General features: G+C 28.7%; 1 protein-coding gene across 1 annotated transcript; it reads right to left on the reverse strand.

Annotated features, from left to right (window-relative positions):
- Positions 1-15,025: 15,025 nt before the first annotated feature.
- LOC132933983 (protein PF3D7_1417600-like) lies at positions 15,026-17,148 on the reverse strand. The gene is made up of 2 exons (XM_061000259.1): positions 16,708-17,148; positions 15,026-16,651 (listed from the first exon to the last, which is right to left on the reverse strand). Exons 1-2 carry the CDS (start codon positions 17,146-17,148, stop codon positions 15,026-15,028), a joined length of 2,067 nt encoding a protein of 688 aa, XP_060856242.1.
- Positions 17,149-19,795: the final 2,647 nt, after the last annotated feature.

Raw genomic sequence — 19,795 nt, forward strand, 5'->3', positions numbered from 1 at the left:
CCACAGTTGTACAGAGCACTCCTCAAGTAGGTAGTATAAAAAATGTCAAAAATTTAAAATATAGTCCTTAAGTATATTTAAAAAATCAGAATAAACTCATTATTTGAGAGGGAAAAGGGGGACGAGAGTGCTTGTTGAATCACTCTGTACACAGTGACGTATTTAGAAAAGTCTTGGGGGGGGGGGTATGCTTTTATCCAGTAGCCCCCTTTAAAGTTGGAGGTCTTAAGTTAGAACTTCATAAAAACCTGTGCATATTATATACAGCCTGTGGGGGAGGATTGGGCTCCTTGACCCCCCCGTAAATACGTCAATGCGCCACTGTCTGTATATAAAATGCAAGTGTACGTATTAGTACTACAAAGTACGTATCTGTATTTATCTGTATTGTATAATATTTATTTAAACAATAAACATAGTATCGAGTTTATACTATACGTGCGTACAATATAATATTATGCGCGATACTATAACCGGCTGACCGCGCTCGGCGATCCGCGAACCAGTTTTGGCCGCTTTCCACCTTGCATCCATCACAATAATTCAAAACACACCGCACGCTGATCCTACTTCCGCGTAAAAGCGTGTTTTTTATACGATACGTCGATACAGCTGATGTATAATATAATATATATTGTAAAGTATATAATACTTACAGCTGACTGTTCGTAACGATATCGCGTGCCGGCTTGGTTAAAAATACCGTCGCCGTCTTCTATTATAAACCTATAGGAGGTACCTACAATAATAATATTATAACCATACACGCGTCTAAACCTACACGGCTCGACGTCATAGCAATAATTGCCGCCGGGAGTGTACCTAATAATTATATAAAAATGCTCGACAAATTAGACATAATGCTCTTATGAATTGCGTCATCATTTATTTTTATTTTAAATAAGTTTTTAAAAAAAATGGGTAACTTACCTATAATACTTACTTATTTTAAAATGTGAAAAGTTGAAAAAGTTTTCAGGACTGCACTATGCTTACGTATGCATCTTTGAATTGGGATTTTATTTTGGAAAAAATTATTTCCATAAAATGTGGTTAGAAAAATTACTATTGCCCATAGGCACATATATAATGTAGGTAGCTTTTTAATATTCTACTATTTGTATATAAAAGATGTTAAAATTAAATAAAAAAATTCCAATTATTGAAGTGTTAAATGAACTAAAACACCTATAATATAGATTTGGAGCCTAATGAAAAAATTGTATCAAAATCAACAATGACCAAAACACAAATTAAAATATCTTATTAACATTCAAAAAAGCGGGTAAGTGGGTGTCGCTGTGCTGTACAGTAGGTTATAAGTGGGACATTGTGATGGATGGTGTTAAATTTTAATTCAATGATATAATATCATTGTATATTTATATACGAAAAACGGTTCTGAGCGGAGTCGGTTTGTCAACCTAGGATAATTTATATAATATTTATATTGTTATTATTAATACACTAACTGGTAAGTTGAATATTGTTATTATTTGCATATCATCGTATTTCAATATTTGTATATAACAAATTAGGGTCCAGATTCATATGCATTTGCATGTTTTTTTGTAACAATAGATTGATAGGTCTGGAACACAAAGTTTTATTTTACATGTTTTTGTATATTTTGTCATTTTTTGATGCGTATTGCATATTTCTGTACTTTACAAACACATAAGTGTTTATTACCCATTTGTTTTACTATCGTCCGTTCGTTTTTCCGAACTATTCCGAACGCGGTCAACATTAAGGAAAAACTATTAATTCGATGTATACCATTGCAAAAATTCGATATTTTGTTTTATATCAAAAAGTATTGATAAAAATTGTGTAATATAATGTACACAACTATAGGTACACGTATTTCCGCTGCTTTTGATTTAATTATTAATTAAAATGCACTTTTGTTTACATATCTTAAGTGTATATTTGAATGATAATCAGTGCATAAATGAATGCATATTTTGTACGTTTTTAGTGCATATATAGTTCCGAGCCTTATTATAATAAAATAGGCACTTAAGACATTTCAAGTACTTTTTAAGAATATTTTTAAATTACAAAAAAATAACTTAAGTCCGTACTCTTGGTTATTTAATATGCAATTCAACATATAATTTTGTCAAAACCTGAATTTCCGTTAAAAAATTCCCGTTTTTCCTTAGTTTTTTTTTCCAGGCGCTTTTTAAAACTACCGGGAACTTGACCACCTCAATGCACTAACTAGATTCTCTTTCCCATCGGAGTAGATACTGAAGTTCAAAATTGAAGCATTATTTCGACTACTGATCATGACACAAACACAAAAAAAAGCACACAAATTATTCTAAAATCAATATATTTCCTCCCTTCCTACGTAAATCAATCAAATTTATTACCAAACGGCCATCATATAATAATATAGCTTTGGAAATCAAACAACAATGACGTGCAAAGTGCATTTAAATCCTAGCCCAGATAACAATAATAATAAATATACTATGCATTTCTATCACGACGAGCTGTCGCGACTCGCGAAATTCGCGAGTGTAATATTATAGTCGCCGGCGTCTATATAAGATCACTGCCAAGGACGTTTGGTCTGGGCGGCGAACGGGTTCGCTTGTGCGTACGCTGTGTATAATATAATAATATTGCAATGCTACAACAGGTCGTATACATAACATTATCATCATAGTTGATCTTGACCGTGATCTTGTGTTTCTGGAATCCACGGGTTGTACAGATCACGTGTTAGAAAATCTCACTCACTAGGTAACATACAATTATTTTATACCTAATACACGGTTCTCGTTTAGGTTCGCCCGCACGCAGATAATATTGCATAATATCGAATCGAATACAATGCTAAATTTAGTCGTAGGTATCAACATTAATAATTATTGTAAGATGGATTATCATAATGAATTGGCAATGACGTGCGCGCGGGGGCGGATACATTAATATTGTACGTGGAATTTTTCTTTTCAAGAGGGCCCCTGCGCGGACCAAAGCCATCACGCCCCATATTGTGTTTCTCGATTAGACTATATTGCTGTACGCTGTGTACTGTAGTACGACTATAGTACGACGTCATAATATAGGTACGTTTAGATTTTTTTAAATTTTCTTGCGTATATTTTCTCATAGCGTGTTCTTTACAAAATAATTTTAAATATTTAACTCCGACTGTTTCGGAGAACAGCCTCAACAATTTACTTTTAAGATTTGCATATTGTGACCCTCGATACACCCACATATCACATATCCTATACCTACATTATATTTATAAACTGTATTATTCTTATTCAAACGTAGGATATCAATTAAAGTAGATCAGATTCTTATGAAATTTAAAAGGTTAATTTTTTGTAATTAAAAACTTCTTATTAATCGCTAAGACCTGAACCTTTCCTTCTTCTTCCTTTATAACAACTATTGTTGCAAAATAATGTCACTGAATATCTATAATTTTGCGTCAATTGTAATCTGCAATTTATCAGTGTGACATTTCCTTATAAATTATGCGTTATTATTATTTATTGGTATAGGTTATATATAATTGATTAATAACTACAACTTCGCAGTAAATCTAAATGTTATATTTTATGGCTATCTAATAATATTATAGTGCATAATGTACCAGGTGATCCATTTAACGTAAGACACTCTGAAATTCATAAAATGTTCAACGTTTTTGAAAAATGTATTATTTAAATATTTAAGTACCTACCTATTTAAAGTAACAACTTATAGCTGTTAAACTAATAACCACATGGTAGAAATTTGATTTTTATAGATCGAAAAACTTCAAATAATATTCCGCTTCGGAATATGAAATTAAAAACGTAAGTTTTCATTAAAAATAGTAAAAACAAAAAAATAAAATATTTTTATATAATGACCACATAGTGTATTCTTAATCCTTTATTCCAAAGCAGAATATTTTTCGGAGTTCCTAATTGTAAATGTAGAAAAATTCGAATTTTTGATGAATCATAATAATCATATGTATTTAAAGACCAACATTTTTTGGGGTTCTATTCCACTTCAAAAGACTTAAAAATATGTAAAAGAAATATTTTCAAAACCGTTAGTATTTTCTGAAATAATGAGTGCGTCTTACTTTAAATGGATCACCTCGTATATAGTTGATGCTGCAGATATACATTAAACGAATGTTATACTTATTATTCGTTCATGGTATGATTAGTCTGCCAAAAAGTATTTAAATAATAATATATTATTATGTACAGTAATATATTGGTTGTATTATGGTGAAAGTACGCCTGATTAATAATTTGGACTACGGTGTATAGAATACAACACTGCAGCAGCATCTCTACCTCGGTCGAGCTGCATAGAGAACCTATTCTTCTACTAGGTGCCTATTAATGTTATACACGCATAACATAATATGATTTGTCTTCAATACACATTCATAGATAAGTCGTAGCGGTAATAATAATTTGTAAAGATTTGAAATCGGGACACCATCGTATGGTTAATGGCACGAAAATATAGATTGATTGTGCGGTGAAAGCATGCCTAAATGTTGCAGTCCATCTGTACATCAGCATATATATTTATGCACGTATATAACACGAAGTGATATATATCCAAGCAGTAAGTAGGCTGCATGCAATAGGAGTATGAAAATTTTAAATATTTATTATATATTTTGTGTTGCATTGCTGAACCTTCCACGCGCAGAGCTGAGTACGGGTACCTATATAATATACGGGTCATATATACTCATATGTATTACTCTTTAAACTTTACAGTATCATCAATTATAATCAATGGCACAATATATATATAGTATATAATATTATGTACATCATCACATCGGTGCATTCCTCATTTTAACGGTCAAATGAACCTAAATTTGACAGTAGCTGGAAATATATTGAAAGTGCAGTTGCGACTTAACATGTACGGGCAGCAGTTAGAATACAATATTATCATATTAAAAAAAAGCAGGTAAGTTGATTTCGCTCTGCTGTACAGTAGGTTACAATGGATTGTATTAAACTTGATTTCAATGATATAAAATCATTCTATAAGAAAAACGATTCTGAGCGGTTTGTCAGTTTGGATATTTTATATCGTTATTATTTATTATAGCCTGCAAGTTGAATTGGTATTATAATATTATAATTTTTTATTCGTTTCTATGGTAAATTAAAATTCATTTTTAGCGGTTTTTCGTAATTTGTCGGTGATTTTTCCCGTAGCATTTTAAATAACTAATGAAAAAATCGAAAAATGACCTTTCTAATGTACCATCTTGATCCAATTTGCTAAAAGATAAGATACTATATGTTGTAATTGAAGCACTCCTTCTGGTAGAAATTTTGTATAAACTAAATTAAGTTAAAAATGTTAATATATATATTTGGCCACACTAACTTGAAACTTAGCGAGTTAAATTTTTTATTTGATAACTATATTAACTTCTAAATTAACGATCCTGTGATCACTTAACTTAACATGAGTTAATTATTTACTTGCCTTGCCCCTTAGAATATTAGTAATACTCTTTCAATTCCAACATAATGTGCTCATATATTTGGACATAATTCTTTTCTATAATATAATTTTTCATTGATTATCTCATCTCACCCAAATACCGACACTTTTCACCTTCAACTTGAAAAAAGTAATGACATACGAGGAAAAAAATCAAAAAATCTTAGGGCTAGAATAATGCCTCTGTGCGTCCATAGTATGCCAAGTGCCAACCATAGATATCTGTATTACTGAAATAAAACTGTTTAATGTCGAGTACCTAAAGGACCTATAGAATTATCGACATGTACCTAAATGACTCAAGCACGATTAAATTTGACAATATTTTACATGTATAAGCAAAATAGAAAATAAAATGAATTTTCTTTACTCCTCCGCAATTATTCGAGCTTTCACGTATGACGCAAATCAAAATACGGTCCTAGTGTAGCCAATAATATAATATTATTATTGTTGTTAGCGCATCACATAACAAGTTTCTTATTGTCTATTGAACATTGATTATTATTATTTGAATAATAATAGTACGGAGGTAAAAAATGTACAAAAAATTAAACACGCAAACTAAATAATTTAATAAATTACCTACATAAGAATATAGTGTCTACCGCGCTTTCAATTTTTCGCCGCTCGAACTGGTTTATAGCAGTCACCATTCGCGATGTGTATTATTATTTATTATATCCCCACAACGAGGAAAATATTTTCTACTACGATATAATAGTTATATACCATTATGGTATATGCACATTAATTAAGGTGGCTTACTGGTATCATACGTAGCTAATATTCGTATGGCGAACGCAATAATAATACGCAGGCTGATTGTTTTTGCGTGGACATAATTTTCGCTTCGACAAAAAGCTTACTCTCTAGACATAATTTACGCGAAAACCCGCTCTAAAACCAAATAATCTAAACAAAGTAATAAAATATTAAACACTATCTCTATAGCACGCTAGTTATATTTTTACTGTATCCATAAATATAAATATTAATATTAATCGATCCATTTTTCCTAGTATGACTATCGCAAAGCTAAATCAGTTATGAACTTATGAGTTATGATGCGTTTTAGACTCTTATAAATATATTGATTTTTATTTGTGGATTTACCTATAATACACGATATATGGTAAGAAAAATACTTCGATATTGATCTCAACTTATTGAGGGTAGTTCCTGATAGAAAATTGGATCTAGTTGATACTTAGGAATGGGAGGTCAAAATAATCGGACAACAGGAAATTTTTAGAAATTTTTATCAAATATTCATATATACCTATAAGCAATTAATTATTATTTTTTTGCTTATTAAGCATTTACTATAGATATCATAACATTTTCAAAATATTTTTTCTTTCCTATTAATATAATTATTTTATTTATTTATTATTTAGTATATCAACGAGGATCGATGGTCAAAAATTAAATCCTGATTAAATTATACATTTATAATAAAAAGATGAAAATAAAAAGTTAAATATAAAGATGCGGGGAACGACCGCGACGCAGCCTCATCTCAATTTTTAATTAAATAAGTTAGTTTCTTTTTTTCAGTATCGCAGAAAAAAACGAAAATAAGGAAATCAATAATGATAAGACGATGCGTAACCCTAATTGAATTAAACTGCCATAAGGAACGACGTGGCCTTTTCTCGATTTGTTGTTTTTCAAAAATGTATTTTTATTTCGTAGTTTTTAATTTCTTGCTGAAATATAATTTAATTGCACAAATTAGTGATGACATAAACGATGAAAAATAAATCTTTTACTAAATTATTTGAATTATTTAATTCAATTAATTGAGAAACAAAATAATAATAATAATTTGAAAATTGAGTTATTTTTCTTATTATCATGTCTGGGAGGAAATCAAAATTTTAAAAATTAAAAATCTTATAAAAAACGATGAAACATATTAAATAAACATATAGATATTCAACTAAAATATCTCAGCTGTCACCGTGTACGCAAATTACGCACGTATACAGTGTAAATTATTCACGCAAATAATAATAATAATATAAATTTGGCCCATAAATTTTATTAAAACCTATTATTCGGTTTTCGTTTCCTCGAGTCGAGAGTGCCATAGATTGAAAACCAAAATGAGGAATATATATTGATTTAGATATACTCAACAATTAGAACACATTTGATGAGACGAATGTATAACAATGCTTCTACGGATCCCTCCCGAGCTATTTTGTGTATATTAATTTTACGTAATGTTAACGTATTGACATTAATTTATAATAAGTAGGATGTAGAGTTGTTGAAAACCAAAAAAAAGTAACATTATATATGAAAAAGAATCGTCACAAATTTATATGAATACGAAATAGGAATGCGTGTTGAGCACACATAACAGTTTTCCAAGCTTCCAGCTAAATGTAACATAATATAGCAACAACTAAAAGCTTATTAAAACTTAAGAATATAGAAAAATTGTTTAAAAAAAATTATTTTATACATATATGCTGAAATTTTTAAAATTCTTCAAATATGCCGATATTCCTTAAATGTATAATATATGTACTATAAACAATTTTCTTTGTATTCTCTTCTAATTAACAAATTGTCGAAGATTTTTAATCATTTTTAACTGCATAGGTTCTCTTAAAAAAAAAAAAAAAGAAAATGCATATAAGTCCGGACTTTACTATAGGTAATAACTAATAAGTAATAAACTATAATTACATCAAACGTAGGTAACTTCCAATGTGTATAGTATATAGTATGTATATAGTATTTAGTAAAATACTAAAATCACGTTAAACTTACTTATTTATCGTATTATAAGATAATATGCGTATTTTTTATTTATTTATAATTCTGTTTCACCGACTCGAACAAAATTTACTAAATCTAGGTAGGTAGATAGTTTTATGCGCCCGGCCTTGAGCATTATACATCTAATAATAATGATGTATTAATGAACGATTATAATATTATACATTGACAATATCATTCAATCTGTCTGTTGCCAACATGCCGCACGGGAATCGTTTATTATATAAAAAACCTGACATTTTACTGAAAATTAATAGTTAAACACTCTGGTGATGCGTGTTTAGTATATCATCAACTGGACGATAAAATGCAAAATACCGTCATTTTGTACACGTTGATTATTTTTATCTATTCGTATAAATAAGTAATATAATATGCAATAATATATTATATTTCCGGTAATGGAAATCAGAAGATCATCCCGTCTGAGGTAAAAAATTGCTGTCGATTCATTAATGTCGAACGATATACGAGTACATATTATATTATAGACGCAAACTACCTTCAAATGTTTATAGTTGTCTGGAATGTATTTCCTGTACACACAACAAACTCTGAAAATATGCCACAGCCATATAACATAAGCTGTAATCAGTTGACAAAATATCATAGGTACTTTATAGGTTTATTCTAAGTCCTGCATGGCTAATGGCTACATTCCTACTAAACATAATATTATATCAATATATAAGTATATTATAAACGTATTCGGAGATATGGAGGGGCGTTGTTTTTATATCGTATTTATCACATGCTCTGTGCACAGCGATGTGAAGTATTTTATTTTAAATATATTTTAAATGGCATAATATTTTAAACTTTAAGTATTCTGGATAGTGGATGTGGTATGTTAAGTATTAACGATAATATCTAAACGGATACACTCGTACAACAATTAAGGCTATATAAAATCTCGAATATTTGTTTAAATTACTCACGCATCCTTATAAATTAACATTTATGTCTGCACATATTTACCAATTTAACTTTTCAACCATAAAACATTCTTAACTAAGTAATTTATAAAGACAATTATTTTAAATTCTACAAACATTATATTATTATTATAAATTATAATAGTTTTGGATAATATTATGGTATACCTTTATTCAATATAAATACATGCATGTTAATCGACCATATTATCCATTTTAATTTGTGGTATTTTATACAGTTATACTTGGGAATAAAATATAAAATAATACATTTTTATAATTTATAACATCCGATATATTATAATAGTATTTTTATCATTCGATTGTTTTCTAAGAGTTTTTTTTTACTAATAATTCAATAATAATATGAAGTATTTTCTGATAACTAGTACTCGTATATATTATTTTATTTAAATTGATACCTACTAATTATTTTGTCTAATCAATGTAGATACCTACTGATTGTACATACATTATAATATTATTTTAATAATTAATCAATAATTTTAAATGTTTAATAATCACCAACCACGTGCATAACAAAAATATTATTTATTGAGAAATATATTTTAAATGATGATTTTATACCTATATCGTTTGCTATGTACGTTTTATTTGTCATTCTCAGTTCGCCCTCAACCTGTAGTACATATTTCAGTAGGTACCTAACTAAGTACCTACTTTATGACATTGACTTTACTTGACAAAACTATTTCGTATCTAGTGTTTTTTCGTTTTACAATTATTTAAACAACAATCCTAAGTATAATATTATGAAATACAGGTTTTGCTTTTATCAATACAAATTTGTCACAATTTTGAAAAAACTGCACATCGCTTTTTTATGAAAATTTATTTCGGAAAAAAAGTTATTAAATAATCATAGTAAAAATATTGTATAGTTAAAACAATATTATATAAAAATTAAAATAATGATTTAATAATATAATTTCAACAATGTGTGAGGAAGTAGGTATTAATGTTACATTGCCCAGATGTCTTATTTATAATATTAAGACCAATTAACAAGACTGTTATTTAATATTTTATACATTTGCTATAGGTAGTTTACAAAAACAAGTTAGTTGTTTTAGTTTGAAAAAATTAGTATATTTCGTAACACGTTAACCAAAATGTTTTTTAGCTTATTTAAGCATATTTAAAATCTATACAATTTGTATAATAAGTAAATTTGATAACATAGGTAATATTAAAATGACTTAAATGTCTTGAGGGGGGAAAACCGTCCATCAACAGTACCTCCTATTTAATTTGATGGGTTCATATAATATGGAGACTGTTAGGCAAGAGCGTCTCTTGGCCATTTTCTTTTAAACTTCCTCGGAGGATTGTTGGGGATGGTTATAGAGGACATGCGGGAAATTAAAAGGTTTTGGTTCGAGTGCAGTTTGGAGTGAAACTTTTTGTAATGACGAGTTGCTATTTCGTTGACTGTTGGGATTTGGAGATCTTTATGTAATGCGTCGTTGGTCATATACCATGGGGCTCCAGTTATTTGTCTAAGATATATAGACTGGAAAGCTTGTATGGGTCTTATATTGGATGGTTTGGCTTGGCCCCAGATTTGGATACCATATGACCAAAGGGGGAAAAAATGATTTCTAAAATAGATTCTGAGCGAAACGATAAATAAATTTGTTTTACGATGATGAGTATATGTATTTTTATTTTTTTGTGTTCTAGTCCACGTTTTAGAGAAAAAAATGTTTCGATCTTCAACTTTGGTGGTGGTTCCTTTTAACCTTTTTGGTGAAAATTAGAATCTAGCTGGTCTGGGAGGGTAAAAAGTAGAAGAGTCGAAGTTGTTTTCAAAATAATCGGGAAAAACAATTATAAGAGAAAAACAAGAATTTTTACGCAACACCAGTTTTTAACAAAATCAATTTTTGTTTATTTGCTGTAATTCTAAAATAAATAACCGTAGATACTTGAAATTTTCATTAAATATACAATTTACCAGACACGAAATAATTTTGAAAATATTCATGTACCTATAGGAACAAGTTATAAAACAAGCGAATTAAATCAATTTAAATAACGTTTTATTTTGAACAAAATTGCAGGTTTAGGGTTTTTGCATTATAAGTCTATAATGCATATATAAATTTATGCACGCGTTTTTGTATTATTAGTTATTACATATTGTATAATGTAGGTGACTTTTATATTTTGTAGTTTGTGTTACATTATCGATCTTATTGGACTTGGAACTAAGTTTACATTAATTATTAATATGTATACCTATAATATTTATCTAATACTGTGTAATAAAGATAACGAAGGAGTAACCGATAGACGGGCGCTATAGGTTAATTTTAGATTCTGAGAGTAGTAATAAATGTATTGATTTTACAATTATGTGTTTTTTTTTTAGTACATAAAATGCTTTGATCATCAACTTTGATAGTGGTGCCTGGCTATGATCTACTTGGTACTTTTAGATCAAAATTGAAAATTCTCAGTACTTTTTAAAATAATCAGAAAAAACAAACTACTTACCTATGTTGTATACCTAATATAATACTAAACGGATAGGTTTACTATTTGTAGCTGCTCGCCGTGCGAAATCACTTAGGTACCTATATTATGTACTGCTGGAATATCTCCTAGCTCTATAACGACCTAAATCATAACTCGTATAAATATTTAAGTTTTAAATATATTATAAAATACACTTGACAACTATACCCATATGCGCTTAAAATCGGTCATGGTTAGAGGTCGAAGGGTTCTATCAATGGATAGTTGCCTCCCTAATCAAATTAAAATAATTTTTTACATTTTCGTGTACAAAATATTATGTAATCATAATATTAATATACTTACATAATGTGTTCGTAATACTGTTTAAAAGTGTCTTAAACAGTAAAATAACCGTCAGTTAACATTGTTGTCTAGAGTACCTATATACGTGTACAATATTATTACAATGTTTAGGTGCGACGTGTGATTTTGGCCGAGCCTTTACCCCGCGCGTCCGCCATGCCACTTGCCTAGGCAGGTACTTACCCGCAATGTCAAATAAATTATCATTTATCGTTATTATAATATTATTGTAATATTGTTATCATCGTCGTCGCGATTTTATTCGGCTTTTAACACGTCTTCGCGGCCGTCGCCGTAATTGCATATCGCTGCACAACGATTGCGCGTTTACAATTATTTATTAACTATTATTACTACCTACGTTTTAATGATATTTAAAAATTTTAACGCGTTTGTTTGCGCGCCCGGCGGCCGTGTTAATTTGAAAGAAAAAAAAAACACCTAGAGTCTCGGCAAAGGCCAAACGGGTCACAACGGTTCGCTCGGTCGTCGGTTTGTTCGCCGAGTTGAATATTATAATAATATGTTATCTGAGCACGCTATAACATTATACAATACACGTAAACATCCGTTCTCTGTGCACGGTCATCCGTGTGCGCATATATCACCTATTCGTGTAATATAATCATAGTTCATAACATTACAATGTATACGAATAAATATATATAAATATATATATAACTGCATTGACCCGGTATCCCATACAACTATAATATTATAATATGTAATAATCATTTACTCCGATCACCTACCGGTGATAACTAATGATAATGTTATTTGAGCCTCGTACACGTACTATTATAATACACGTCTACATCGTGTCATGTTGCGTTTCGTATACGCGTAGAGGTACAACATTCATTAGGTATTTAGATAGGTAACAAACTGTTGGTAACACGTTACATACTGTACAAGTTAAATATTATAATATTCAACTGTACGCGACACGGTATAGTGGAAACCTGGCTTAAATACGGTTGCGATCCAATACTGTTGTACGCACTTCTACTGAGTATAATGGATGTTTGAAAGCAAAGAGCTGGACTCGATTGTATAGATTTAACGCAATTAAACATTTTATTTATTTCAGTTAAATTAATTTTATATTATATTATTATTCATCTAAAGTCATTTCTAGTGCCAATAATACATATTTAGTTTTTATAAGGTTTTTATTAGCCCTTTTATTTGTAAATCAGAAAATTTCATAAAAAAGTCAATATTATTAAAGCAAGTTTAAATGTTTTAATGTGCATAATTATTAATCTGTTACGTGATCTGAAACAAGCAACAGAAACATCATTCAAACTCATTATTAAATATAAATAAATAATTATTTAATTTTATAAATAAACATATATTATACATATTATTATAGGTATATGTGTGTACCTATGTATATTATGATATTTGACATAATATTATATTAAATAAAGTTGGTTTTTATATTTTATAATAATCATAATTAAAATATTTTTACTAGGAAAAATTACTAGAAAAGTACTTTTTCCCATGGTTGCAGCTCAAGACACCAACCATTTTTCCACTAAAATGTATGAAATCAAACACAAGACAATATAGAGTAGGTATATAGATAAATATTATAAAAAAAAATTTCATTTGTTTGGTCATTGACATACCTAACTAAAAAGTAAAACCCTTGATAAAGTTCACACTTAGTAATTGCTACAAAATTGTAAAAATAAATTAAACAATTTATTCACACTTGGTAAATAATTAGGTATTTATAGTTACATAAATTATATGTTACCAAAAAATCGTTCAAAATTTTTTTCATAGACATAATAGATAATTCCAATCTACCTACCTATCTATTTGATTTAATAGGAATCAGTTTGTGAAAAAAGCCCAAATCTGTGATATTCTTTCGTTTTAGAAAATTAGAAAATGGATTTTAATTAATTAATTTAAGCATTAAATACTTGTATTTGATTTTTTGTGTAAGAACTTTTAAGACAAATATATATTTTTTAAATTCTTATAACCAGTGTTCGGATTAGATAAGTAGTTTTTTATCTAGATAAAGATAAAGATAATGCAACTCTAATGTATCTAGATAGAGATAAAAGATAACTTAACTCATATTTATCTAGATAAAAATAAAGATAAATACTTTTTTATCTAAATAAAAAAAAAAAACAATTTTTTTTTAAATGGGTTCTAAATTTAGGTATATTTTAGTTGGGCACTAGGAACATAATAATAATAATAATAATGATATAAAAAAAAATAATTACATTATTTATAAACCATAAACTTGGTTTGAAAATCTGTATAAATATTTAAATGCGTTTGTACAATTTTGCGATTTTTATCAATAAAACATGTATCTAGATGAACTAATTTAGATGAGTAAAAAAATTATCTAAAATGAATGTTTAGAAAAATTTAATTTAACCTTGTAACTATTTATCTAGATAAGATAAAAAATGAACAAATAATTATCTAGATAAGTCCGAACCCTGCTTATAATATAATATATTTTTTATGCGTTTTTATAATATAGACTCAAGACTCCCCTTCCCTTTTAGAACTTATACACTTGAACGTTCCTGCTCGATGTAAAATATTCTCGAAATTCATACTACTTTTCTATTTCCCTTACCATTGTTCTAACAACGAACCTATCAACTGTATGATGAGTCTTACCGATGACAATCAGATGATCCACCATTCTTTTTTTAATATATAATATAGTTTTTAATTTGTTTATAGGTACTTATAACTGTATTAGCATATTGTCTCCTATTGTGGTATAAATATTTGTTATTATTTTTGTAGCTGTATATACCATATACGTACAGTGTACACGTACAATCCTGGATGCAAGTTCGTTTTTCTTTAATAAAAAAAAATAATTAATAATGAATTTAGTTTTACAGAATATTTGTTATTTACCAAATATAAATAATTTATTGTTTCCCGTTCGAAGGTTTATTTTCAAGACTATTACATGGCACTAGAGGGTGTTCTTTAAAAGCACGGCATTTTTTATTTTCTTCTGGAACATCTTGTTTCTGTGTAATTTCGTAAACTGTACAGTTTGTATTATTTTTATCACGACTGTCTTTAACTATTCGTTCAATATTATATAACTTACTAGAATTTAAATGGCAATTTGTCGGTGGATTGTTGCATGGATTATCCGATGCAACGATATTTTGGCTCCGTCTTATCCATTCTGGAATTGGCTGGGACGCAAGAAATTCACAAATTTGGTTTTTTCCACAAACTGATTTCTTTGAAGTTGATTGGTTTAATTTAATATCGTTTTCAATACAGGCTTTTGAAAAATGATGGATGGATTGTTTGGGACATAGTTGGGACATAACTTGGTTCATTTTTTGTTCTTCATTTTGCTTTTGGACACAATTATTTTTTAGTTGGTTCGATTTTTTTGAACACGCTGTTGTAGTGCTCAGTTTATTGTCGATGATTTGATTTCCAGCACAATTATTTGAAATATGGTTTGATTTGGTTGAACAAACTGATAAATTGCAAGCTGTATTCTCGTCGATTTGATTTCCTACACTATTATTTGACATATTGTTTAATTTTTTTGAACATACTGACAAATGGCTAATTTTTTTATTGTCAACTTTATGCGAAAATTGATTTTCACGCACTTTATTTTGTTGATCACTCCGTTTAAACATTTCCATAGTTAGCTTTGCTTTTAAAAACTCACATAAAATTATATCACCGTTCTTTAGTTGATTGTGACCATCGTTTGAATTTATATTCTGTATATTAGCAGCATTAGCATTGTTTACTAATTGACAAACACACCGATCTGAGGTACACTTGTTTTTAATATTTTCGTTCGTGTTTGGAGTATTGGTACACTGTTGAGTTTGTTGTCCATCAATTGCATTTGGTTGTATTAGATAATCAATACACATTTTAATATCGTCTATACTTTTTTGCAAGTCTTGTTTATTTTCTGTTTTAATACTTGATTGTTTTTTCATAATTTCACATTCGTTTTTTTTACTTAACTGTTGCACATTGGACATTAATTTATCAATGTTCATTTCGTTTGTGTTCATCTTATTATCCAGTCCGGATAGATGAACCATAATTTCGCATTTTTCATTTATTTTATCAATTTTGAATTGCGACAATGCTGACTGTATTTTTGTAAAAAAGCATTCCAATCGCCCATCCAAATAATTTGTCACCTGGTCAATTGACTTAGTATTGTTCTCAGCTAATTTTTCGGGATTTGTCACTTGATCATTTTCCTTAACAGTTTTGGTAAGGTTTTTTTCAGGTTTTTCCGGTTTTTCCGGTTTTTCCAGCTTTTTTTTTTTTTTTTTTGTTACACTTAGTTTGTTTTTAGTTGTTTTTTTATTTTTTTTGGAAACTTTTCCCAGTGTAATATCTTTCTTTTTCGAAGTTGTTGTATTCTCCATAACGTTCAATTTATTTAAAGAGTTTGGACTATTTATAGTAGAATTGTTTAAAATAATGTTTTGGTCAGTTTCTATTTTGGCATTGAGCTGTTTCATATTAACTAAGCCAGATAGACAAGATACCTACATTAATTCAAAAATCATTAAAACATTTTATTAACAAATCGATTTATATTTACTTTTTTGGTAAGTGTTTGTAGATTTTTTTCGATAACTGGTATAATCCTTAGGACAGCTTCTATTTTACAATTATTTATTTCTTCATTTTTTTTTGCGTTTGTAGTGTCAGTTGAACAATTTAAATCTTGTTTATTTTGTATTGCTAGTATATTTTTGTGTACTATTTTTACGTGTTCAACTCGTTCTTGCAAATCAGTCTTAACTATTGGCTCCTCTTCGTTTGTTGATAAGATTTTGACTGATTCTTCGCAAACCTTTACCTCATTAACCTTTTCCTCGGTAACCTTATCCTTGTTAACCTTATCTTCGTTAACTTTATCTTCGTCAACCTTATCTTCGTTAAATTTATCTTCGTCAACCTTATCTTCGTTAGTGCAGTTCTGAATTGTGGCATCGCATCCATCGTTTTTAGGTTTACTAAAAAAGCTATTTAGCCACATTTAAATATTTTTTTTATGTGTTAAACAATTAATATATTCTACAAGGTTGAAATTTTTGAATATATTTTGTAGTTCTAATGTATGTGTTATAATGTTAATTTTCATATAATAAGTAATTTTATAAATATTTACTTTATTGGTATTTACTTTGGATACTGATTAGTTATACTTAATTATAATTAGGCCAATCAATATTTTGTTTTTAAGACAATATTTTTAATATAATTTCAAACCAATCACTGTATTTTTTTTAAGTAGATAGCGATTAAGAAATAAAGAGAATATATAAACTCAATAGTATGTTATTAAATATTAATTTACACCAGTAACTACGTACCTATACAATATATTATGTATGTTTACCGATTTCTTTATTTTTTCGTATGCACATATTAATATTATAATTATATAATTTAATATCATAGTAAATATATCATACTCTTCGACTAAAGAACAATAGTTCTTATAAACACAATTTATATTAATTTAATAATCTAATTTTTCATAAAAAATTATTCAGAATATTTTGTTAGCTAAGACTAATGTACTTTCGTTCAAATTTTTATTTCCTATAATAGGTAACTAATTTTGAAATTATCTCAGGTCAAACGTAACATAACAATTAAAATATGTACCTATAACTAGCGACCTATGCGACAGTAGTAGTTTTACCAATTACCCGGTCACATTTTTAGAGTGTGTTGTGTACCTAATAGTGGTGCATTATAAAACAAGATTTGTTTACTTAACACAATAAGAAAAATAGACAATTCACAGACGAATTAAAATAATAATATATTAAACAAGGTTATTGCACAAAACAGTTGTTTCTGAATTCTTTACGGTTGTTAAAGAACTCTAAAAATAGTATTATAATATTATAACAAGTCCTGTTTATAAAATACATTTTATGATTTTTAAATAAAAAGTTGGTTATGGGTTGTAACAAATTGTGTGTAATGTGTAATCCTACCTAAATATTTGATGTTTAACCACATATTTTGCAACATAAACAGATCGTTCGTTCTTTAAACGAATTAAACAGCTGTTAGTTATTAAATATAAATATTGCTCTGATAGAAACGATATATTGAATTTTAGTTTTTGTAATTGCTAAGGAAAAAGCTTAACAAATACAACGCAATATTAAGAATATTATTTATAACTTAACTATATTAATGTATATAAGTATATTTTACAAATGTTTGTACGCGTGATATACTAATATGTTTGAAAATACAAGTTGTAACGCTAAAAATCGTTTCATTGCAACTGGTAAGATCGAAGTTCCTCTTTATTTGACGGAAATCTTGTCAGAATGGACAAAAGCTGCAATACGTACTCAACCTTCAGATTTACTTCTATGGTCTCAAATTTACTTTTCTTTAAAGGCTATTGGTAAACAACCACCCGTGAAACAATATTTAGATCCCCCCGATCTAAAACTAGGACCCGGTGGCTTGACTCCAAACACATTAAAGGCACTGGCTAAGACTTTATCTGATGAATATGAGACTTATGATAGAATAGAAGCAATGTGGAATATTTTGTCACTTAAGAAAAAAATATTTATGGAAATAATTAAAATTGGTAATTTTAAAAATGATATCAAATCAAACGAATTTATAGGAATCGCAGCAGCTTACCTAAACAATAGCCTAAAAGGTACAATGATATTGTTGTGCGATACGTTGTCTACAGATGACTCAAGTGGTATTTTATTGGAAATCTTTGTGGAAATTTATCAATATTTGGCAAGGCTTAATTGCGTAGACATAGTATTATCGTCAAATGAAAATTCAATAGTCGAACTTGAAATAGAAAATTACGAAGAAAACAGTGTTCGAGATGATAGTGAATGCTTTAATTCTACATCTTCTCAAATCTACAATTTAGAAACCGAATTTTCTTGCCACGATGAATTTGAGGAACCGGCAACCAATTTATTAGATATCAAATCGGCAGAAGGCATTATGATTTGGAAAGACGTAAATATGGATCATGGACCCGAATCGTTAACAGATATTCTACGTACACCAATGATCAAGACCCCAATGATTACCACAGTTTGTGATGATAAGCATTATGAATTATTAATAAATAAATTAAAAGATAATCCATATGATCAAGAAATCTTGTCACAACTTAGTGTTGAAAGTGTGATATGCGATGATCCACAATCAGAAATTTCATTTGACTCCGTGTCAGATACTACACAGAAATCCGAGCATCTGAGCTTTGGTGAACTTAGTAATGAAGAAATTATTGATAACCCTCCGTCTTTAGTATTAACAGAAACAAATTACGAGAAAAATGACTTCGGAATTCAAACTGAAGACATTTATAATGACTATACTGAAATAAATTCTGAAGTATTGGATGAAATGAGTATGATAAAATATGAAGACAATATAAATGAGATTGATTCCGAGATTAACGAAGAAACCAAATATAATATTAATAGTTTAACAAACATTGAAGTAAACAAAGATTTCATTGTTATGATGGCTTTAGTTAGTGATGTAAATGAACCATTGTCAAATATTGAAGCTGCGGATGAATCTTTAGGAGACGACGAGTCATCAAAATCTGAATTTTCAATGCTAGACAAAACCGATTTGAATCTTAATACTGCGGATGATGATAA

Source organism: Metopolophium dirhodum, chromosome 1, assembly GCF_019925205.1.
Source record: "Metopolophium dirhodum isolate CAU chromosome 1, ASM1992520v1, whole genome shotgun sequence".
NCBI lineage: Eukaryota > Metazoa > Arthropoda > Insecta > Hemiptera > Aphididae > Metopolophium > Metopolophium dirhodum.